General features: G+C 46.1%; 1 protein-coding gene across 1 annotated transcript; it reads right to left on the bottom strand.

The window, feature by feature from the left end:
• Positions 1–663: 663 nt before the first annotated feature.
• CAPN14 (calpain 14) lies at positions 664–23,995 on the bottom strand. Its single transcript, XM_073217726.1, is given in 23 exon segments — positions 664–735; positions 2,848–2,888; positions 2,891–2,902; positions 3,241–3,444; positions 3,953–4,031; positions 4,703–4,771; positions 8,511–8,642; positions 11,110–11,163; positions 12,919–12,927; positions 13,414–13,442; positions 13,445–13,577; positions 14,439–14,506; positions 14,509–14,600; positions 15,621–15,695; positions 18,515–18,600; positions 20,338–20,434; positions 21,250–21,385; positions 21,522–21,638; positions 22,452–22,521; positions 22,599–22,602; positions 23,083–23,094; positions 23,789–23,838; positions 23,840–23,995. Coding segments are annotated over 23 exon segments (1,797 nt in total).
• Between the last annotated feature and the right edge of the window lie 800 nt (positions 23,996–24,795).

Here is a 24,795-nt window from a genome sequence, read left to right as displayed (position 1 = left end):
GAGACCTCGATGCCAGTGCCAGCCCACCCCACCTGGGCTCTGCCAATTTGCTTACCTTCTGTGTTCTTGAAAGATCAACATATTCCCCACCCCACCCTCAAACATTTGAAATTTAGCCTATGCCTCCCACAGTGTATAGATGCTGGCACACCTTTAAAGACGTATCATTCCCCCTTTATATCTTGCAACCCAGACTCTTACCCCAAATGTGGTGAAACTTTGCACATCTAAGGTTATTAAAACTGGACAGCCATGCAGGCAGTATCGTACAGAGGTTAAGATAGCAACTCTGGAATCAGATTGCTTAGGCCACATCAGAGAACATTTCTGCTTGTGACAAGGTTCTGGCCACAAAGAAGGACAGCTGGTCTTTACAAACCCAAGGTGGTCATTGCTACCTGACTTCCCTTTTTACTTGCTGGCCATCCAAAGGGAAGCCCTGCAGAAGAGAGATCTTCCCGGCTGAGGTGGTGACAGGAGGCACAGTCCTGAAGAGCAGGTCGTGGGTGGAGTCTCACCAATGGCTACCTCTGGACCACATGAGGCATCCTCAGGGACAGCAGGCAAGGCCCAGGAGCACAGAGTTATCATCAGCCACTGAACACAATGGGGAGCAGATTATGGTCCGTTCAAAGCCCCTTGTGACATTCAGTTAAGGGTGCCTCATTTCCCAGTCACCAAGTTCCAGAGCCTGACACAGGACTCAGGGCCTCGTCCCCTCACTCTGGAGGAGTCCTGGAGACAGGACATTAATGGGTGGTTTAGCCAGAGGGACCACACCATGTGGTATTAAGTATAAATCTACCTGAAATATAAATCAACCTTGACTTCTCGTGGTGCCTGTGAATGATGATAGCCAAGATACAGGCTGATTCTGTATTCAATTCTCAGGGCAATTTTTTGCCATGAATTCAGTCTGGCATGCTCATGGCAGCAGTGTGCAGGTGTGCGGACTGAGTAGCAGAAATCCATTACAGCACATTCTACATGTTTACATTTATGAACCCATTTGTCTGGCGTCTTTATGTGGGCGTGATGAACAGTCCCTCTAACTCACACAGGGAGAAACCACTCCCCAGGACAGTTCCATCAGAACGATGCTACTGATGATGGTGATGATGAAGGTGATAATGGTGAGGCTACCAATGGAGTCAGAAAACCTCCGAGTGAAATTCCAACAGGTTAGCTGACACTCCCTGCAGACCTCTTTGGATGGGCCCGAGGATCTCTTCCTCATGGAACCGGAGATGGTCGGCGCTGGGTAACTCATTTCACTGTAGGGAAGCTGAGGCCCAGAGATTTAATGTGATTTGCCTGTGGTCGCACAGTGCAGTTCTCTTCCCACAAGAGTGTGTTGCATTGTGGGAGCCTGCTCAGGCTGTGGGCCATCCTGCTTCACAGCCCACTCATGCTGCCCTGCTCTCCTCTGAGCCTGCATTATGCAAGGATTTCTTGGGATCAGGAGAGGAGTTTGGGGGTCTGAGACGAGGATGGGCTCAGAAGGTTCTAACCATTGCCCCTCCTGCTGAATTCCACCTTCACACTCAAATACAGGAGTGACTGAGGGGAGACACATGCTGAGGGACCCTATAGCTTAGAAAGATATCCCATGTAATAGACATTTGAGGTCAAGGAAGAAACCCCAGCTTTTGCTAGGCCCGTTCTAAGCAGCCCTAACAGAGGATGTGTTTTACAAAGAAAGAGCAGATGATTTCACTCCAGACTCCAGTGTCTTTCAGAGAATACCACCTAGCACCATGTCCGGCACCTAACAGGTACTCAGTAAATCCGTGCAGTCTGAATGATCAGAGAAGACAATCAGCATCAGATACAGATTTGCCTTCTCCTTGGCATAGCACTTCATTCTCTCAACATGCACTTGTCAAGCACCCACTACAGGCAAAGTGCTGTATGAGATTCTGGAAGAGGGCACACAGACAAGGCTAGAATCCCTGCCCATATGGGGAAGGCTAGGTCAGCTCTTGAAATGAAGCTTACTTCTGGCCTCTGATTGGACCCTGACCTTTTCAGACTCAGCTTGAGCAAATTTCATCATTGTCTATACTCTAGCCAGGATTGCATGCATTGTTCCCTCTAGCCTAGCCTCAGCCTTCCCTGCACCCCACTCTGCCTGCCTGGCTCCTTCTTCTCTTTGAGGTTTCAACTGCAGTCACCTCCTCCAGAACGGCCTGTGTGGAGCACCCTATCTAGAGCAGCTCTCCTATTACTCTCTGTGCTGGAGTTCATTGCTGGCCCAGCTCTTCACCACTCTGTGTCCACGCCCTCTGCAAGTGACTTTGAAGTCCCTTTCATGACAGAGGAGGAGGCTCTTCCCCCATGGGTTTGGCCATGTGACTTGCTTTGGACGACAGAATGAGTTGTAAGGCATGGTGTGCTCAGGCTTGGAGGCCTTGGGTGTTTAAGCTTCCTCCCCTGTGCTTCTGCCATTTTCCTGAGAAGGGCAAACCTGGCCAGAGATTCCTCAGTGAAGGGACCCCAGCAAAGCATCCAGCTCACCCACAGACCACAAGCCAGCCAGCCAAACCCACTGACTCCCAGCCATGTGGCTGGGGAACTAAATAAAATGGTGCTGTTGTCACTACTGAAGTTGTGTCACAAGGCATTATTGCAGTCACAGGCACTAGGTACACTGAGTCAGTCTCCCGTTCCCTTTATACGTGGGTGCTCAGTAAATGTTTGATGAATGAATGCAATGAATGCAGTGCTACATCCCAAACTCAGTAGAATGAAAGGTCCCCAGAGCCTTTCTCCTTCACACGGGCCTGGACCTGTAGTGGCCATACCTACCTAAAATGATGTGAGGCAACCCCATGGGGAAAGGCTTACCTCTGGCTTCTGGAGGTAGATATCTTTGCCATCTTGGGTTAATTTTGGAAGACATCTGTGAAACACAGCATAAAGGATCACAGCTGATGTGTTTTGGAAACCTTGTGAACTAGTTGCCCCCATATATCCCCTGACCTTAGGAACCCGATTTCAGCCTCTGTGAAGCCAAATGCAGCCACGCTTACAAGTGAGCTGCCTCAAACATTTGCATCTGGGACAGGCAGGACATAAACTGGTTTGGGTAGATGCAGCCCTGCTCATAGGCCCAGAGCCAGCATCCCCATCACTCCCTGGGCTGCTGTTTCTGCTCTGGCCGCTGTGAACGGGGACAGGCAGGCAGTCCACGAAGAGTGCAGAGGGAGCCCTGGCTCTTCCTTCTGCCCAGCAGCTCACCCTCCCTGCTCTCCACACTCAGCACCTAGTGCACAAAGCTGACCAAGTCCTTCCAGAGGTTGGGGCCGCCATAGCAGATAAGCATCAGCTGGCAGGTGTCATCTCTGAGCAGGACTCCGGCATGGAACACAGGTTCCTGCTGTAGGGGCTGGGGCCTCATGTCCAGCTCCCCTGCCACCTGGGGCCCCTTATATTGTCCCTCCACTTCCAGGACATGGGGCTCTTCCTTCATGGGTTCATTATGAATTGTTTAATCATTTAGTCCACTGATTTTATCTCCACTCCCCATTCCTGCCTCTTTAGGCAACCAGCATGAAAACTCTTTTATCAGGTGAGTCACTGGCCTTCCAGGCAGGAGGCAGTGTGCTTAGTGGTCCAGAGCATCTGCTTTTCAGCCCAGCAGTTCTGGATTTAAACTCCAGGAAGGTCACCTGACTTCTCTGAGCTCTTATTTCTTCCTCCGTAAAGAGTGGATTATAACAGGGTGCTGATGAAGATTAAATAAGTACCTGGGTATTCCATCTCGGTTATGATAGCTACAATCATAGTCATAATAACAATAAATGTTTCTGTTATTTGCAGATCCACATCTTTGGGCCTCTGAACTTGGGGAGTAACTTTGTACATTACAATTACTTCAGAATTCACACCTCCCCTCCCCTCCCTGACTGGTGAGTGTGGGTCCTCCAGCACCTGCTCCTCCTGAGCTTACCTGCATCCCCCACGGCAGCCCACAGCTGGGTCCTGTTCAGGTATACTGACTGGCTACTGTCCTGCTTATGGAACACCTCCTGTGGAGAACCCACACCACAGGCTGAGGAAGCCAGGCATTCCCAAGCACCACCTGACAGCCCCTCCGTGTCTGTGTCCGTCGTGCAGAGCGCTGCTGGCAGGTGTGAGAATCCAACCAGCAGGGTTTGCTGCCAGGACAGGAACTCGGCGGATGGTCCACTCCAGGATCTGACTACCTCTCCCATTTCTTATTAAGGCTTCTGAGAAAAGGAGCAGTCTTTCTGTTATGGAGCCTAGACAGTCTGGGTATGGGAAAATGTGCTTAATTTAAGCACATGATGCAAACTTTGAAAGGCTTCCAACTTTATGACTCAGGAGACATGGAGAATTGTGAGCAATGATCGGAAGAGTAGAAAGGATCCGATATATGAACTGTAAATGCCACACTAAGAGGTTTGGACTTTATCTGAAGACCATGGGGAGTCTCAAAAAGCTTTTAGTAAGGAAGCGACGTGAGCAGATGTGTGCTTTAGAAATTCAGGAGGCTGTGGCAACGGGCTCTCTGGGCTTGGGAGAGAGAGCAGGAGGACTCACTGAAGGGAGATTGGAGAAGGCGGGGTGAATGGCTGGATGTAAAGGGCTGAAAGGGAGAGAAGCAGCTTGTGTAGCTTTGCAGAATGGCCATTTCTGCACCATCCTGCAAGGAGGTGTGGCTAAGACTTGTTCTTACCTGATAGAGCATCAACTGCCTCTACGGGTCCTTGAAATCCAGGATGCTCAGGGTACGTGATGAATGAAGCTGATAGGAGGATTAAGGTCAAAGCCACCATGGAAGTTTCATCCACACCTCTGACAGCAGTGACTGGCTCTCCATGTGGTGGTGTGCAATTTGTGGACAGCCCTATTCTATGTCTGATGTCCCTAGGTGGCCTCCCCTGGCTGGCCAGTCGGGCGCAGGGCTCCCTCGCCCTTGCTAGGAAAGGGGAATGAGCCAGAACACAGTGGCCCTGGAGCAAGTGCTGCCAGCAGTGATGGCAATGACAACAGCCACCATCAGGTGAAGCAGGATACTCTGACATGGCCAATTTCAGGTGACTTAAATCAAAAGCAGCAACCCTTTTTTTTTTTCATTATTGTAAAGACAAGTTTCTGGAGGGAGTCAGACACAGGGTGGCTAAGGATGCCTCTTATATTTAGTCATTTCATGAGAAGTTAAAAGCTTAATGGTTGGCCTTGTAGCTCATGTCCAAACACCACTGTATCAGAGAGACTGGGTCAAAATGCCAGCACTCACCATGTTCTACTTGAGCCCTTACAGTCAGTCTAGCACTGAGTTACACACTTGACCTATGGTACTCCATTCTCACCTTGTAGGTCAGGTAGGTGTTACCCTATCTCTTATGGATGGTGAAACAAGGGCTCAAAGAGTATGATCGTGCGCAAGCTCATACAACTGGTGACAAGGCTGGGACTTCTTCAATGCCTGTACACCTGACCACCATCCCAGGCCACCCAGACCCTCTGCAAAGTTTCTGCAAAGACCATTTTTGTATTTGCAGGCCCCTCACACTATTCATTCTATGTGCCCCCTGTTGTATGGATAATCAAACTTTGATTAAATGGTTCACTTAGAAAGGCAGAGGTTTTGCTAGAAAAATTGCAGGGTCAAGAACCAGGCAAGGTGAGTTGTGGCATGTCATTAACTAACTTTCTGAGGTCTACTTTCCTGATCCGTACACTTGGGCCACCAATGCCCCATCACTGAATGTAAAGCTGAGGACCCTGAGACCCTTGTAAAAGCTTCTTGTACCCTGGAGAATTGTTACTAATCACTGCCCGGCAGCTGCCTATCCCCACCATCAGGAAGTAGGATTATTGTTATTAATATCTAATACCGATCACTGATGGCAGTTTTTGTCCTAATCTCTTTAGCTGGGTTCTCCCATTTGTGTTCTTACACCCACCCTACAGAGCAGGTTTGATACTGTCTCCGTGCTGCCCATGAGCCTTGGAGGCACAAGGCGGCTGAGTGGCTTGTCTGGGGCCACACACCCAGTGCGTGCTGGGGCTGGGACCAAAACCCACGCAGCCTGGCTCAGAGCCAAGATCTCCTCCGGCAGCCGGCATCCTCCCGCAGACCTGAAAAGATACATCCAGCCGGGCCTGGATCCTCCCGCAGGTATCCAGGCTGAAGAGAGGCTGTGCACCCCCCGGAACTGCAGTGAAACAGAAAAGTGTGTGTGTGTGTGTGTGTGTGTGTGTGTGGTTGGGGGAGAATGAGAACGCAGGACGGTAGAGAGAGAGAAGTCTTGGTCACGATTCCTACACCCAAGGAGCACAGTAAAGCCTGTAGAGAATACCTGATTACAGCCTGGCTTTGCTTATACAAAGGATCAGATGAACATGGCTGGGTGCCTAGGACACAGGCATCTCTCAGAGTACCAGACCATCAAACCTGAATGGAGATCTGAGATCAGCTCGTTCAAGCTCTGCCCAAATTGGCAGATATTTGACAGACGGTCTTGCATAATGGGTGCTCACGTTTTCACACGGGTGGATAGTTTTGGTCAGCAGAAACCTACGTTAACTCCCAAGGAGCCTCCTGTAAAGTTCAGTCACTAGTCCAAGTTCTGCCTCCAGGGAAGCACAAAGAGGCATATGTCTCCATTGTGACACCTCCCCCAATCCCAAACACAATTTCTAAACCCTCAGCACCTCCTTCTCGACCTATTCTTGTCCAGCATCCCTCTAAAATGTGGAAACTGAGACTGGAATGCACTCCGTCAGATACAATTTGATTAAGCAGAGTACAATGGGTCAATCACTTCCAAAAATTTCAGGCTGCATTTCCCAAATTATGTTCCAAGGGAGATTTTCTGCAGCAAATGGGTTTTGAGTTCAAATAAATTTGAAATGCTTTGTATCTTGAGTCCCTTTTCTCCATTCTCCATGCATTTTAGCATAGGACAGATACTAAGGAGTAGAATTTTTCTTAACACCGAGTTTCCCAAGCACAATTGACCATAGAATGTGACCTTTTTATTTCATGGAACACTTACTAAAACCTCTTAGTCTCTACTGTTGCTTGGAATACAATTTCAAAAACACAAAACTAAATGTTTCTATTAAACACAGACTGGACTTGGATTAGTTTATTGAGCAGCAACTTGAAACTGTGAGCTCATGTTAAGCTCTACGTCAACTAAATTAAACAGATATCTTTCACATAAACTGCCACAAAAACGGGTCTCTTCTTTTGGGAACTTGTGTAACCAATTTTTTTTTAAATAATGAAAAGGCAGCTTATCTGACCTGTTTCATCTTTTTGGTCTGGGCATAGCTTGCTGTGAACATTCTGAATTTCAATTCTGCTGTCAATTATATTAATGATTCCTCCCAGCTTTGTGCCATCTGCAGGTCTGATAAGCTTACATTCCATGTGTTCTTCTTAATCATTGATAAAAGCCAAGGAAGTGAAGGGGACCAAAAGACTCTCATCTGTAACAGAATTATCCTTCTGGCTTTATATTTATATGACTAGGGAATGGTGGTAAGACTTACAAATACATCTCATATTGCTACTTTTCAGTGCACATATCACCATTTTTCATGGGATACTTTCCCAAATGCTTGGCTAAAATCAATAGTAGTTCTATCAATCCAGAAACTCCCTCACAGGACCCAGTGAAAACAATCTAGCCATACATTCTTTTGCATACTCATGATCAAGGCATTTAGAACATTCCAAATGTGCGTAAGCCATCTCTTCTAGATAGTTTCCCTAGAGTTTTTTTCAGGTGGTAGGGGTTTTCTTACATTCTATAATTAGTCTAAAGTCTCTCCTTCTGGATTGTATATGATACCCAAATGTGGCTTCAAGAAACCATCCAAAAATTACTTCAAGCCCCGAGTTATACAATACACTGGACTGTAATTTATTTGGATTTGAAGTCTTGGCTTCATATAAAGGAGAATTAATCACATATTTTAGGCAGCAAATACCCTTTAATTGTTTGGTTTAATTTTTTCATTTTGAAGTTTGTTCTCCTCTCTGGAGAAATATTCTTCTCACTTGAAATATACATATAAATTTTTTTGGACTTAAAGTTTTCCTAATAATTTACCCCATGCTTCCTATGAAGGCATCCATGCTACTCATTTGCAGTCTCCCTGGGTGATGTGCTCCCTCCTTCCAGATTTTTATAGGCTGATCAGTTTAATATGAAATCATCAGAAAGCTCCCCCATAGGATAGTCATTCCTTAATATTTACTTGCCAGGTTGAGGAAATGGATGCAGTTCTTCCACATGGAATTTATATGCCAAGGAAGAAGTGCTCACCTGTTCTTCTTACACTAGTAAAATAGCAGAAATCTTCATTTCCATTAACATATATCTCTACATACCCAAATTAAGCAAAAAAAAGAGCTATTTTCTAACCTGTGTAAATTCCTCAACTGCTTTGTCAGACCACATGGCCCACCCTGGTGCAGGACACAGATTCTTGGGGGAACAGCCCCAGTAACTCACACATCTCACCAGGAGAAAGAGAACAGACCCAAATTTAGAAAAGCTGAGTCCCTTGAGCCCGACAGGATGACGAAAATACTCACTTGGCCAGGTCATGTGGTTCAGGAACTTCTGCAGTTGGACTGCATTTATTTCTGGATACTGAAGCAGAGCAGAGTGGAAGGAGAAAATCATCATTACCGAAGAACCCATTTGAGGAAGAAGGGCCACGGCTACAGCAGGCTGGGAACATCCTCTCCAGCATCTGCTAGGCATGGCACTATGCCATTTCTGAGCAGAAGAAGTGACACTGTTATGTTGCACACAGGAATGTGACTAAACATGTAATTAAATCTGGGATTTCACAAGAACTTTTACAGTGGCTTATAACTGGGTGCCAACTTCAGAGCACCTTTGCAGGGCAGGGAACTTATAAACTATACTAATAAATGAGAGTATATATGCAAATGAGATAGCCAATAATGGGCTAGTACCCAAAATATATAAAGAACTCATACAACTCAACACCAAAAAAACCCACAAATAGCCCAATAAAAAAATGGGCAGAGGACCTGGATGGACATTTTCCCAAAGAAGACATAGGGATGGCCAACAGACAAACGAAAAGATGCTCAACATCACCAATCATCAGGGAAATGCAAATCAAAACCAGCATGAGATATTATCTCACACCAGTCAGAATGGCAAGTATCAAAAAAAAAACAAGAAATAACAGGAGTTGTTGAGGATGTGGAACACTCATGTACTGTTGGTGGGAATGTAAACTGGTGCAGACACTGTAGAAAGCAGCATGGAAGTTCCTCAAAAAGTTCAAAAATAGAAATACCATATGATCTGTAATTCTACTTCTGTATATTTACCCAAAGAAAACAAAAACATTAATTCAGAAAGATATGCATCCCTATTTTATTGCAGTATTATTTATAATAGCCAAGGTATGGAAGCAACCTGTGTCCATAGATGAATTTATGAAGAAGATGTGGTACATATATACAATGGAATATTACTCAGCCATAAAAAAGAAAGAAATCTTGCCATTTGCAACAACATGGATGTACCTACAAGGTATTACACTAAGTGAAATTAGTCAGACAGAGAAACACAAATACCATATGATTTCACTTATACGTGCAATCTAAAAAATAAACAAACAGAAGTAGACTCATAGATACAGAGAACAAACTGATCATAGGAGAAGAGGGTAGGAGATAGATGAAATAGATGAAAGGGATAAATAGGTATAAACTTTCAATTATAAAATAAATAAGTCACAGGAATGGAAAGTACACCATAGGGAAAATAGTCAATAATATTGCAATAGTTCTATGTGGTGACATATGGTGACTACACTTAATGTGGTCAGAGTTTCATTATGTATATATATAGTCTTGAATCGTTATGTTGTACACCTGACACTAAAATAATACTCTATACTAAGTATACTTCAATAACAAAAAATTTTAATTAAAAGTAGATGAAAGAGCAGAGAGTCTAACCGATTCTCAAACTGGGTTCTATAACAATGCTTCAGAAGTTCAGCAAACAATTTGGTTTCATCTTAATGAGACATCCTCAGACAAGACTCCAGATTTCAATTTTAGAGTTCATCAGAAGCAACTCTTTACATAAACATTTAACTGTAAGAATATATTAATGAAATGCAAGTATCATAAATTAGAACTTATGAAAGATACATATGCATAATGTACAAGTTTTATCTATTTTATGTATATTGGGTTTCTCTATGCGATTTCATTTGATAAAATAACTGCAGTAGAAAATGTTTGAAAGCCCTACTGTGGAGGAAACATTTTACAAACAATACATGTAAGATTCTGACGTACTCTCTAGCTACACTGAGTGAAATACTAGGGGGCGAATATGAAAGAAGGCAGCAGGGTAGGCAACTTGTGAATTAAATCCAAGGGTTACTAACACAAGGAGCTCATGCTCTTACAGTTTTAAGGATCACTCAGATGCCAAACTCCAGATTTCCAGTGTCTTTCTTGTCCTATTCCTGAATGTATTTCATTGCAGTTTAGGGACAAAGTGGCCCCCAGCCCCTGCACTCACACTGCTGGCCTCCTGATCCAGGTCAGCCCAAGGAAAGAGCTCAAGGGGACAGGTGTGTAGCCCCGGGCCCTCCTCCTCAGCAGTGCCCTCCACCAGTTGCCTCCCCTCCCCAGATGACCACCCAAGGGGTCTTTCTTCCTGGCCTTCTCTCAGATGGCCTGTCCCCAGGCCTGCAGGGCTTCCCATTGCCATACTCCCTGCACTGATTCTCGGCTCTGCTATATCCCATTTTCTTGGGGATTAAAGATTAAAGTTGTTTCTCCTATGACTAATCAGTGTAGCCTCCAAGAACAGATACACATCTTACAGGAATCCTCTTGGGATCACAGCTCCACTCATTCATCTAAAAGCTTGAGGACTTGAAAAGAAAGTGGCAATTTTGGGAATAGGCAGCCTTAAATCACAGTTTACACACAGGGTCAGGCAGATGCAAACACACCTTCGCAGAAGGAGATGCCTCACTTCGGCCCCTCAGACCTTCTGCTACCTCAGACCTTCTGCCCACTGCTCACACTACCACACCTGGTCCATTTGCCTTTTCCAAGAGTTGGGTGAAGAATTCATCCTACCCTTCATTTTGGTCTGTTTCCTAGAGAAACAGGCATAGACTCAGTTGTTCACCTGGAGAAATGGATGCTCATGCACACTAATGTCTTGGGGCTCCCAGGCCACTAACATCCATGAGTTTGCTTGAACACAAGGCAGAAAGGAGCAGAAAAAGAAAGGGTGTAACTCATACACCTGGTGTTTTGGGCCCTCAATGACAAGGATGTGACCAGAGGGCAGTTTTATCACTGTAAAAATAGCAGCACCTGGGGCCTCTTAGGGCACAATAGATAATGTAACATGCATGTCATAGAGTCAAGCCCACAGCTCTGCAGACCTCCCCACTGAGCCCTGAACGTGAGGGGTGAGATCCACCCCCCTGGCTTTGTAAACAGTCCCAGACATGCAGCATCCCACCTGACACTTACCTTAGAGAAGACAACACTGGACTGTGTCAGTTTCACTCAGAGAAAACAAGAGACAGACTTGCTTCTTGGAAATCATCTTGGGAAAGTTAAGCCCATATTCTCCCTCCCCTGGGAACTTACCCTCCAAGTTCCTTAGCTGCTGTGCCACGTGGACCTGCCCAGCTCTCATGCCTCACCCCCTTCCTCCCTCGGGTCTGGCTGTGTGGCACAGCACACTGCCTGTAATGGTTTCTCATCTCCATGTCTTTGCTCATGCCAAGCCCTGTGCCCTGCATGCCCCTCTTCCCCCTGCCCATCTCTACTCTTACTTAAATATGTTAAGACTCAAGAGTCTGACATGACCGTGTGGTCTGAAATCAAGTCAAACCACCTATGGCCAAAACATGATGGAAAAAAAATGAGAAATGGATTCTAAGCATTGAAGGGCTGCCATGTCAAAACAATCAAAAGCAAAATAATAAGTTTGACTGGGGTGTGTGTATATTGACTCACCTGCCCACAGTAGGGGTGCCTGAGCCTGCTAGTTGATAATAGCCCCCCTTCATCTGAACAACCCATATGCCTTAGAAGTTACCTATTACCTAAAAAAAATTTTTTAATGGCTTATAATTTTGTTCTGTTTACAATTTTATTGTAGGCTGACTCAAATTCTATTTAGAAATAGGCACAATATGAATACATTTTTATTTTTAGATTAACAGGTAACTTTGGGAGTACTCAGTGTCCCCACATGAGAGAAAAAAACAAAACTGATCCAAGACACCCAAAGCCAAGTGGTTCCTTTATAAAAACCCTTTTACTTGATTTGATTCAGTCCAGTCTGAGGAAAACTTTTTCACTCCACTTTTTTTTGAGTAATAAAATAATAGCTGCCACCTTTCAGAGACTGGGCTACCTCAGACCTTCTTGATTTACCCCACTAGATTGCCACTATAGTTGACATACAGAGTACCTGTATTTCTGTCCCTTTTCCCAAGGCTTTGTCCCTTGTCCCCAAAGAGGTCGGCTACATGGCCTCCTGATGCCCCATATGCTATGATCTATGTTATTATGGGCTTCATAAGTCAGGCAAGGTTGTGATTTATCATCCTTCCTATGCTGGGACAGTCTTCAATGTTAGCCCTAAGTACTTATGTAGGGATTTAATAAATTCTGAACTTCATTGGTTTTCCACCAGACTCAGAGACCTTCCTCAGACGCAGCAGCAGGATTTCCTGAGGTCTCTGGATAAAAAGAATAGCAAGTGCCCTTTCCTGCCACACATGTGGGCAGCTGGCATACGGTTGCTACAGGCCAACTGAATCTCACGGTGGCTTGGCCACATATGACATCACTCCAAATGAAGGCCAGCTGGTCAAGTGCGGACTCACCTTGCTCATCTGAAAAAAAAAAAAAAGAGAGAGAGAGAAACTGCATTAGGCAGTGAATCCAGTTCTATGAGAAGCACAAATGCTAATGGAGGCTCACAGAGGAGAAGACTCTTCCCCAGGGAGCCCTCCCCTCCCCTGAGACTTGCTATCCTGGTCAGTGACATTTTAATCCACCACTGGGAACTCTGGAGAAGGTACAGGACAGCTGCCTTGGTGTTTGGGGAAAGGAAAAGGAAACCAACACTGATTGTATGTGACAGGCACAATGACAAACACCCTCCACACGATCTTCTGTTATTCCACCTTTTGCATAAATACCATTGTCTTCATTACCCAGATAAAGAACTGATGCCCAGGTGCAAAGAAGTGGTTTGATCTAAGGGACAGAGCCTAGATTTGCACCTAGGTCTTTGGGTAGAGATGGAAGGTGCAGAGGACAGGAAACAGAAAGAAAGGATAACTAGCAGTTGGAGACCCCGGGTGAGGCCCACCTACCCCAAGAAGGTAGAAGCCAATGGCAAGGGAGGCTTCTGGTTGCAGGGCCTGTGCCTGGGCTTCTGGAGCAGGGACACCAGCACACTGCAGGGCACCAGGGACCTCCTGCCTTCTTGGGGCCTCCAAATGGGTAGCAAGAACTGCAGGTTCTCCCAAAAATGTGTCTGGAGCAGAACGCAGCAAGTAAGATGGGTGCCCAGCTCCCCTAGCATCTCACTCCCCAAACCACTGAGAACAGCACAGACCCAGGGCACCTGTCCCAGGATTCCCACCTGGACTTCCATATGGACAGACTTGGGGGTCTCAGCCTCAACTCTATTCCCCCTCCCACCCCATTCCTCCTTCCCAGATTCTTCTAGGGCCACACGGACTGAGAGTTATTTTCACTGCCATAGCCCCTCTACCCAGCGCAGGCTTTGTGCCCCATAAATGTTTACTGTGACTATATTAACTAAATGAGAAGAATGTGTCCATAATGGGGATTTGGACTTTAATGTGACCAAGCCTTAGCTTAAGAGCAGCTTAGTGGGGGGTGGGGGGATACCGTGGGAGGAGGGGAAGCTGGAGCTAAGGGTGCCCTGGCCCACTGAGGTCATGCCCCACAGGTCTTTCCTTCCATCGCGGAGAAAGGGACAGTCACCAAACCTCTCCATTTTGAGAATTTAGACATGTTTGTCTCCTGTAACTGATGACCTGCTCTAGGGAAGGAGGGCCTGACACATACAATAAAATTATTATTTCAATCCTGCCTTTAGGGGTGGTCACCTCAGCATATAAATGGCCTCATTCTAAAACCAAGGAAAGTCTTAACCTGTCCTTTGTCCATGCATGAGTGCCTGTGACCTTCTGGTGCTGATTCAGATGCAGCCCAGGGCCAGAGCCCCCAGCTCAGTTGCAAGGCACCCTCACCCCCACCCTTTGCACCCCCGTGCTGGGTGCGAGCTGCACAACCATCTACATGCCCACCCTTCCCAGAAAGGCGGCCATTTCGACCCAAGAGCCCCAGCTGCTGCACGGGTGCTCACTTCGGGCACCTTCATCCAGCTACCAGGGGCACTGTCCCTCTGCCCCCTCCCCGCCTCCATGGTGTAGCCCATTTCTGGCCCATCTCCTGACTCAGCAAGCCTGGGAGCAGTTTACAGATGACCAGAGGCATGAAATGTGCTTTGAAGTCCTGCAATGTCATCCTGTGGAGAAGAGGGAACAGCACGCCATTTAGGCACCAGGACCAAAGGGGAGACCAGGATGAAGCATCCTGCCAGGGCAGGGCCCGGCCTTCATGCCCTAGTGCAGGGCTCAGCTGGCCTTGCACCACGGGAGGGAGGCTGGTTACGTCAGTGTGGGATTTCCTCTTGGGGAGGAGAAGCTGCAGAGAAACCCTGCCTGTGGCTCAAAGCATCCTCCCGCAGCTGCCTAAGGGAAATGCTCCTGCTTTGCTGATTGCGGTGATAAAGCTGAATGGAGGCCTTCACAACTAGTCAATTGTATATAAATGTTCAATAAAAATTACATTAAGTCAGTTCTCAATCATTAATTGATAAAAACCCTTTACCTGTACTAACTTTGTGAACCAAGGCATGCTAACTGAATGGCCTGATGCTCAGTTTACTTAACTGTAAAGTGGAAATAATAGTATCTGCAGCATTCTTGAATTCAGAGACCACATCAAAAGACAGAAGGTGGTGTCAGTCTGGAAAGGATGAGTAATGGGAGAACAGCAGCCCATGGGAAAGGGGTGGAAGTTAATAGGGTGAACAGCAAAAGGAAAGGGGAACAGATGGGGCTCGTGTTAGACACCTAGAATGAGCACCAGCTTAGGGCACCTTGGGGGCCTTTCATAAAAAAAGGTGAGTGGCTTTGGGGTGGGTGGGAATAGTGCTATTTTTCTCTGGAGGGCACAGGAAGGCCTTGGAACTGAGTGTACTGAGTGACACAGAGACGAAGTGGAAGTCAGAGAGGAGCGGCAGCTACCCCTACACTCTGCTTGAGCGTCTACTGAGCTTCCTGCCAGAGGTCACTTTTCACCTCAGAAACCGTGGCTGTGTGTTTGCAGGGCCTGTGCCCTGACAGATTGGGAGCCCCTAAAGAGATCCTCTTGATCTCTGGATAAGTGGTGCCTAACATACACGAGGTAACCAATAAACAGTTGGTGGGTGGATGTCTAGATGTAAGCCAGGTCATTTGTCCCAAGTCCCTGAATCAAATACTAGAACTTTCCAACATTATTTTTTCTCAGCAGCATTATCTTCTCATTGAGGCTCAGTAGCTTCCAGGCACTTGAGCTGAAACAGAAAAGAGATGTTTTCAGGAGGAATAAGGAGGATAATAGAGGACATGAGAGAATTTTTTTTAGTAAATGGTCTATAGTGTCATTATTTATTCTTATTTTTATGCTGCTTTTCAGACAAGATATCTCACATCCTGTATTATAAAAGCAACTTGTAACATGAATTCATTACTCACTATGAACCAAGCTTTGGACTAGGCTCTTGATGTACATATACTACCTCATAAAAGGCTAACAACAACTTTGCAAGGTGGGGGTTTTTATTGATATTTTAGAGATTAGGAAACTGAGGTAAAAGAGATTAAGTTGACCATAATGGAAGGGGTGAAGACTTGATGATATGGGTGAATGTTGAACCACTATGTTGTGCATGTGAAACCATCATAAGATTGTGTATCAATGGTACTTTAATAATATTAAAAAAAAGAGATGAAGTCACTTCCCTGACCTCACAAAGCCATTCAACATCAGAACTAGCATTTGAACCTACATTGGTATTGCTTATGTTCCAAGCCCCAGAATTTGGACTTTAATTTTTGGCAGTTAGGGAACAAGGTTTTCCTGTATCACTTCCCTACCATAAACAACTCAAAATGTGTCAAAATATAAGAAACAACAGTTTTCAGATATTAGACAGCAGGCAGCACAGGAATGGTCCCAAGAGAAAGGAAATAAATGAAGTGCATCCTAACATTGCCCACACTACTATCTAAAACTAATTCCCTGGACAGTGACACAGGGAAGTGGAACCCAACAAAAACCTGGCCATCTTTCTGGGTGGAGGAGACAGAGTCCAGAGTTCAAGAGGCCAAAACAGCTAGAATTTTCTGGGGAGAGTGCCTGGAAGGAGGGAGATACATAAGAAGGAGATTCAGAGAACTTCATAGGGGTTCCCTTGCATCTTTGGCCAAAACCAGATCTGTGCATATATAAAGTGAAACCCCACAAGATTAGACTATACCCAGAACAATTCCAGAGCTGACAGAGGACTGGGAATTATTTTAATTCCCACTAGCCAGAGTTAAAAGACCTTACGGAATACATGGGGATTCCACAGGATCTATACCTTAATAATGGGGCCAAATTATCCCTAAAATAAAGGTGTCTCTAGTTCTGTCCTAAAAATGCTTTAAAACAAAACTTCAAAGTACAAAAATAATCCCTAACTTAAACGCCTGCCAGAAAAAATACAAAACAAAACAAAACAATGTTCTTTAAAGGAATACAGTGAAATTCAGCAGTCATTAACTTAAATTGACAATGTCCACCACCCAGTAAGAAACTACTAGACATAAGAAGCAGAAAGTATGATTCATGACCAGGAATAAAAACAGTCAGTAGAAACAGACTTTGAAATTAAAGAGATGATGGAACTAGCAGATAATGGCATTTAAAAGGCTACTATAAATATACTCCATATCCTCAAGCATGTAAAGGGAACTATGGACACAATGAGGGAGAAGTGGAAGATATGCTTAAATGGAATCTCTAGTTAGGAAATAAGATATCTCAAATGAAAAAGATGCCAGATGGGATTAACAGCAGATTAGACACTGTGAAATAAAAGTCCATCATTTTATTTAATCCTCATCACACCTCTGGCTCAGAGACGTCAAGAAGACTTGCCTAAGATCACACAGGTAACAAAACGAATTTAACCCATCACCTATCTCTGATGCAAGTACTTGTTCTTCTATGAAACCACCACTACCACCATTATGATGCTATATTTTTATAACACTTTAAAATTTATATATATTTTATATATATATATGTATATTTGGATGCCATTTTACCACATAGACTCTGTTCCCATTAATTATGTTCCAAGCCCCTTATTTTGGATTTCTATTAATTCCAGAATTAATAAAGACAGTTCTCTTTATTAATGTATAATAAATAAAGTGCAGCACATTGTATCAGGAGTAAAATTCAACTTATTTTTCAGAGCCTTCATTTTTTTATCTATAAAAGTGATGAAGTGATGATGTATATGTGGATACATCTGTGTACTCTGAAGTATTATACAGGCTTAAACATTATAGATCTCCACAGCAAGAGGAAAAAGGACTTTAACACTTGGTCTCCCGTTCCACCCCTGCCCTTTAGCCAGGCTGTAGCCTGTAAAGCCTGCATCCTTCTATGGTTGCCTTTAGGTGCTAGGCTAGGCTAGGCCTAGTCCATGCATTTAGTTCTCAAGTTCAGGCTAAGGCTAGGCTAGGCTAAGCTAGATTAGGCCTAGTCCATGCATTTAGTTCTCAAATTCAGGCTAAGGCTAGGCTAGGCTAGGCTTACCCCCTGATCATCTCCAGGACCAAGTATCCAGGGGTCACTAAATGTAAACCAGAACATAGGAGCCAGTTAGGATCTGTCTACTTTTGACTCAACAAGCCCAAGAATACACAGAGCTGGGGAAAAACACTGGACTGGACCTCAAAGACCTTGGTTGAGTCATGCTGTGCGACCTCAAGGAATTCACTTAAGCATCAGTTTCTTCATCATTAAAATGGGGATGAAACTACCTACCTTATAATAACATGTTCAAATGAGATGATAAAAATTCAAAGGGTTTAGCACATCGCTGGCAAGTTCTTAATAAACATGGGCTTTAATTATTACAATGAATGAGAAAACAATGTATATATCATTAAACACCTCATAAATGTGACAGATTCACCTTCACAATCTGAAAGCTTTCCTGGTCCATCCGAGAGCCAAAGAAAGAAAATCTTTGAATTTATGTGCAGATGGCCACCTTCTCTGCAGGCCTCACCCACCCCACTTCCTCATCCTGCCAGCCTGTCTCAGAAGTACCTGTCACTCCAGTCTCCTTTCTATTCTGCTTTGCCCCAGGGATTCTGCAGCTTGACTAGATATTCAAGTCCATGGTTGCAGGTCACCTGCACAGAATGAGAAGCAGTTTAGGTGGCTGGGCTGAGTGTCAAGTGCAAATGTTGCAGATATCTGAGTGAGATTCATGCCTGCAGAGGAGACCTTGAAATGGAAGAGTAAAGGTCCTGAGAACTAGTAGAGGAGAAAATGGCTCTGCTATTTACTAGTTGTGAGACCTAGGGAAAGTTACTTAACCTCTCTGTATCTGTTTCTTCATCTGTAAAATAAAACTGATAGTCACAGTACTGTAAAGGGTTGAATGGTGTCCCTCCCCCTCCCCCTGCAAATACAACGTCAATGCAGAACCTGTCAATGTGATCCTATTTGTAAAAAAGGGTCTTTGCAGATGTAATTAAGTTAAGGATCTAGATATGAAATCACCCTGGATTAGGATGGATCCTAAATCCAATGAGAAGAGAAGAGAAAAGAAAGGGAAAAGACAGAGAAGAAGGCCATGTAAAGTTGGAGACAAAGACTGGAGCTCTGTACCTGAAGGATGCTGGGACCACCACAGCTGGAAGACACAAGGGAGGATTCTCCCCTAGAGCCTCAGACATGTGTCCATGCGGCAAGTGTGCAGAGGCCCTCATGACGCCTTGATTTCAGACTTCTGTCCTTCAGAACTGTGAAAGAATAAATGTCTGCTGTTGTGTTTTGTTATGGCAGCCCAAAGGCACATACACCTGCTCACACGATTGTTATGAAGATTGAGTTAACATTTGTACAGCAGTTAGGACAGTACACAGCACTAAGCACTAAATTTTGTTAAATAAATACTGAAAATATAAATAGAGACATATAAATATTAACAAAATATAAATTTGTTAAATTAAAAGTTCTTGGCACACACACAAGCATGATTGATGGAGCTCTAGGAGGAAGAAGTCAAGGGTGAGTTGAACTCAAGACATTTGAAACAGAGTTAAAGGGAATTGGAAGACTTTGGAGAAGTCAGCCTCTCTAGAGAATATCAGAAGTTCTTTAAGATTGACCCTGCCGATTTCTTATCCCCATGCTTTTCACATGCTGTTCCCTCCACCAGTAATGTCCTTCTGCCCTCACCCAAACCTATCCTTCTTTCAGGGCCAACTCAATGTTACCTCCTCCATAAAGCCTTTTCTGACTTCCCTCCAATCCAAGCAGAGGAATGTCTTCTCTCTTACCTCTGAACTCGAAGCCTTTCACCTATGCTTTCTTCTCTCAGTTTCTACTTTGCTTCCTTATTGCTTTAAATATGTTTGTCTCCACATTTGACTATAAGCGCATTGTAGGCAAGGTCCCTGTCTGATTTAGTTTCTCTTAATGCCTATTAGAGCTCAGAAGATGTATAGCAATGGAAGGAAACTGGGAGGTTGTTGAATAGGAGCATGTGAGAATGAAACACATCTGGGAGGGAAGACGCAGACATAAAGGACATCAGCAACAGCTCAGGGTGACGTGGGGCTCCAGAAAGGGTCGTGAGACATAGCTGGGCTAGATGGCCTACTGGCTGAGGCTGCACAGGTGAGCTGGGAATGGTGCACTAGAGGTGGCAGAGATTGGACCCACCACTTCACCCCAGAAAACAGATACAGAGGTAAAGGGAGCCACCACCTTCTTTGGCAGGCTCTGGAAGACCCACCAGAGAATTTACCTCCTCAACCAGACACAGATAATAACATTCACCAAGATGAGCAAGGCCTGGTGAGAAACCCTGGTAGAGAGAGAAGAGGCTGAAAGCAAACAGAGGGGCCAATTCCACCCACCTTCCTGATTCCTGTGAGCATGTAGGTATGGCTGTTTACCAGCCCATTCTCCAGCACCTTCTCCTTCTGCAGAGACAAGAGAGTTCCTGCCAGTCCTCTGCATGTATGGCCTATTCAGGAGTCGTGGGGACCTGTTTGGCTGGAGCAAGGTTTATGGGGGATGGGTAGGAGAGACCCTCACCATTTCCCTACAATTGTCAGAAATTTTCAGCACCCACAGTCTCATTCAAGGCTTTGAGTCAGGGTGCCATTCTGCAGTAATTGCCCCCACATCCCCTCACTTTACAGAAGACAGACTCAGACTCAGAGCTGCTAATTCATCGTGTGAGGTGACACGGTGGTCGTTAGTGGAGGCAGGGCTGAAACCAGGGCTTCCTACTCTAGTTCTGTGTTGTTGGTTGTTGATAAATTAGACAGTGAAGACCAGCTGTGCTGATAGAGTGCCCTGCATGTGGTGGACCCCAAATCGCTGTTAGCGCCCTCTCTGTACACCATCTGTATTCCTCTGTGTCCAAGCCCACCCAAGGAAGGAGCAAACATGGGAGGGCCGGGGAGGGGACATTTATTCTGCAGCCTGGGCAGGTCCCGTGAGTCTAGAGAACCTCCTACTTGGTTACTCTCTGACATGTGTCTGCTGCTCCTTTCTCTCATCCCAGGGACAAAGGAGAAAATATATATGCAGAGTTTCTATCCCCATTAAATGACTCCATCCATTGGGGGAGGCAATGCTTGTTCAGATGGGGGGACCTCTACGTAAGAGTCTGTGGATATGTCACTTCTTCATTCACTGGGTCATGCTTCAGTGTCTCACTTCATAAAATATGCCTGCCTCCTCATGCCCTCCCTTAACACTGATGAGACAGAGAGACAGAGTGGGGATGGGAAGGGAAAGATTTTGAGTGTTTATCTTACTTAGCATAGGCCTTTTCCAGAAGAGCTCCCCAGAGTACGTTCTTGTAGGTGGAGGAGACAAAGACCAGCTGGCCAGCCTGACTGACAGGCAATCGGTCATCTATCACCATGGGAACCCACTTTCCAAATGGAAGAACTGGAAGGAGAGGGTGCTCACTGGTGAGTGAAGGCTGCCACGAAGATGCTCAGCCCTGCAGGCAAAGAACGAATCTTCCAAGAACTTTCTTTCCCAGGGCCTCCTCCAGGCTGGGGCAACAGGAGGATACCCGCACAGAACCAGAAAATGCCAGCAGATTTCTCAGTGAAACTCTGAGTAAGGGGCACCATTCAGCTCAGGATGACCTGGTGCAAAGTCAAAGCTTGCAAAGCAACCAAAAACCAGCAGCCACCTGAGCCAGAGAGCACACAGTTTCTGCATGGATGTACTGCACATGCGTGCACAGTCAACAAACATCTGCGTGAACTCACTGAGGACTTACTGCATGCAAGAAACGCCTGGCACCAGTTGCTACCCTCTCCAGCTGGTAGCTAGGAAAGGAGAAGGGAATTACATACTGGGGAGAAAGATTGTGAGTGAGCAGAGTGACGGGAGTGGTGATGGGGAACATTGACTGGTTTTCAAACTTAACAACGAGAACTGAGCCCTATTCCTAGGCTAGCTTTTAGCTCCCAAGTGCCCCTTCCTCAGGAACTTGGACCCAAACACATCCAAGCTTGTCAGAGTCCTGCCTCTGTACTGATACAGGTTCTTCTGGGAAGACCTCAGCCCTCCTAGACTCCATTGCCCTGTCTGTGCAACGAGCATGATGACACTTGTGCCTCCTGTGTGGCCAAGGGTTTTCCCCAAAGAGAAAGCTGAGTCGAGGATAGGCCTGCTTGGACTCTGCCCTGAGGCATTTAGTGATTGGCGTGCCAGAAAGGACTCATTACACTAGTAAAGTAGATGAGCATGTTTTCCCAAGATGAAACACAGACCTGTGAACTGGTAAAAGGATTATCATCAGGCTAGGGTTGGTGGCCCCACACATCCTCAGAAGACCAGTTGTTACCATTTTCCCAGAAAAGGAAACAGCACGTCAAGGTGTTCAGGGGAGCCAATCGCCTGTTGGGCTTTCTCGATTCCCCTTCCCACCCCACTCTGCCTTTGCTGGGCCAGGCTCATAGGTGCCGGGTGTGTATCCCCAGGGGATGTGCAGGCTTACCTACCACTCTCAGGCACAGACCCAGCCTTTTGGCCTTGCCAGAATAGAACTGCGGATTGCTGTGCAGCTCCTGCAGGGACCAAACTGTCCTGACCGAGAAGCTCCCGGAGCTACAGTGAACACAGTTCCTCATACCCACCCCAAAACTGGACTTAAGGGGACATAGATACAGAATATATGTGAAATCAAGGCTATCCCAGAAAATCTGGCATACAGATTCTGTCTGTAGTTTTTCTCATTCCTTCTTGTAGCCCATGTACGTCAGAGGCCTGGAGAGCTCTGCGAAGATATTGAGAAACAGCACTTGTACCATAATTGCTTTTCTTGGAGTTTCTGGTAAAAATAGAAGCACCTCTTTTAGAGGGTTTTCTCATTTCTCCTCGACCCCCTTCCACTGTCCTTATTCTTTCCCTGCTCTTCCTTCCTTGCCCCAGCTCCATCTCCCAATGCGATGGACTCTCGGGCTTTCCTGCTGAGATGTGCGCTGGGGTGGAAGTAGTAAGCCAGGTGGTCTCTGCTCCACGGCAAGCACTAAACCCCCTTGCTTTTGCACGGGCACAGTTCCCCCAAGGCTGGGTGTGCGACAGACTCTGTGTCAGCAGCTCCCAAGTGTTTCTGTGAGAAGTAGAACCTTGGCTGCCATCTACCTTCGGAGGCCCCCTTGGGAGTTTTACACACAGTAGGGACACAAGTCTGAGGCTGCAGGCTTCGATAGTGATGGCTGCATAGGGGATAGGAAGGCAGAGGATTTATGGCCCGGGTCAGATGCCACTTTGTTTACTTGCTGTGTTCCAGGAATCTAACGTGTGGGCCCACTCTGGCACTCTGGGGGAGCTGGATTGCATTAGGACATATTAAGTTGCCTTTTAGAAGAATTGTGGGTGTGTTTTGTGAAGCAAAGAATACTTTTATAAAGTGATTAATAGCTTCTTAATTTACATGTTTCATGAGACTGATTTGGGGGTCGGGTGGTAAAGACACATTAAAATTTGCCTCTCTGGCAGATGGAATTGGCCATGACTCCAGTTGCCTTGACATTGCAGATGAAGCTAGGCAGCCCCTTGATATATTTTTGGCTGCAGCTGCTCTGTGTGTTTCCAGGCAGGGCCTGAGGATGAGCTGCATCTTAGACCCCTCTGAGGATCAGCCCTCGTTTTCTCCAAATGAAAATCGAGAATGTGGAGACTCACCCAGGTCCCTTCACACAGGGTCCGATGGCAGTGAGTAAGACCTGGTATCTGAGAGGCGGAGCCATTGGAAGGCAGGCCTGGGTTGGCACACTGCATGTGTGGTGTTGGGAGGTCTCCTCCCTGGGCCCTGAATGGAGGCCTCCTCACTGCAGGCCAGGCGGCAGCTTCCGCAGCAGGGGCCCACCGCCAGCGGAGCTGCAGGGTGGCCTGGAAACTCTTGTCTCCAAAGAGGCAGCCATCCCTTACTCACCTTTCCCACAGGGTCTCCTTGTCCTGTCTGGGGAGCCACAGACCTCACATTGAGTCCTTCCACCCCAGCTTCCATCTGCCTCGGAAAGATGGCCACAGAGACATGGCAAGGTGTGGACACGGGCCCCAGGGGCCTTCCTGGATGGCGTCTGTTGCTCCTGAAATGGAGGGCTGACACTGGTTTACTCTGTTTATGCTTTGCCACCCCACAGAGAGGAGGAAAATGGGAAGAACGTGAGAAGAAGGTTGTAACACCTGATTGGTTCTTAGCCCAGGAGTGGGGGGCCCTGAGCATCCACTCCAGCGCCTAAGGCCCCCACAGTGAAGGCCTGAGTGAAAGGAGGGCTCTCTCTAGCCTCAGGGCTAGGTCCTGGGCCCCTGGCTGCATCAATGTCACAAAGCCATTTCTGCTTAGTGGGGAGGCAGGGAGGGAGAAGCAGGAAGCTGAAGCTCAGTTCACTGGGCTCGAGGGTCCATGTGCCAGACCAGGAGGGAGCAGTAGCTTCCCCTTCTGTCACCCTGCAGGGCCTGCCTGCTGCCACCTCCATGCTCCCACATGCCCTTCCTCCAGCTCATGTCTTCCTCTGTCTCCCCGTATCTCTAGCTTTCTTCCTACACTCTCTTCAAAACTAACTCCTTCCTTGACGACATTTTTAGTAATGTTAAAAAAAAATCACACATATATTGTGGAAAATACTAACAGTCACCTGTAACTACCCATTCACCCCTTTTTCTTATTAATAGAATCCCAGTTTTGATCACCTAGTTGCAAAACTTGATTTCCTGGTGCTTCTTACAGGACAAGTTGGCCACACAATGTATAGCCAGCCACTAAGGTGAAGGTAAAAGTCTACTAGCTGTGACTTTCCCAGTAAAAATTACAGGTTCTGTCAAAAAAAGGTTGG

This window comes from Manis javanica, chromosome 1 (assembly GCF_040802235.1).
Source record: "Manis javanica isolate MJ-LG chromosome 1, MJ_LKY, whole genome shotgun sequence".
NCBI lineage: Eukaryota > Metazoa > Chordata > Mammalia > Pholidota > Manidae > Manis > Manis javanica.
The sequence above is the reverse complement of the archived record's forward strand: the minus strand, read 5'-3'. Positions and strand labels throughout refer to the sequence as shown.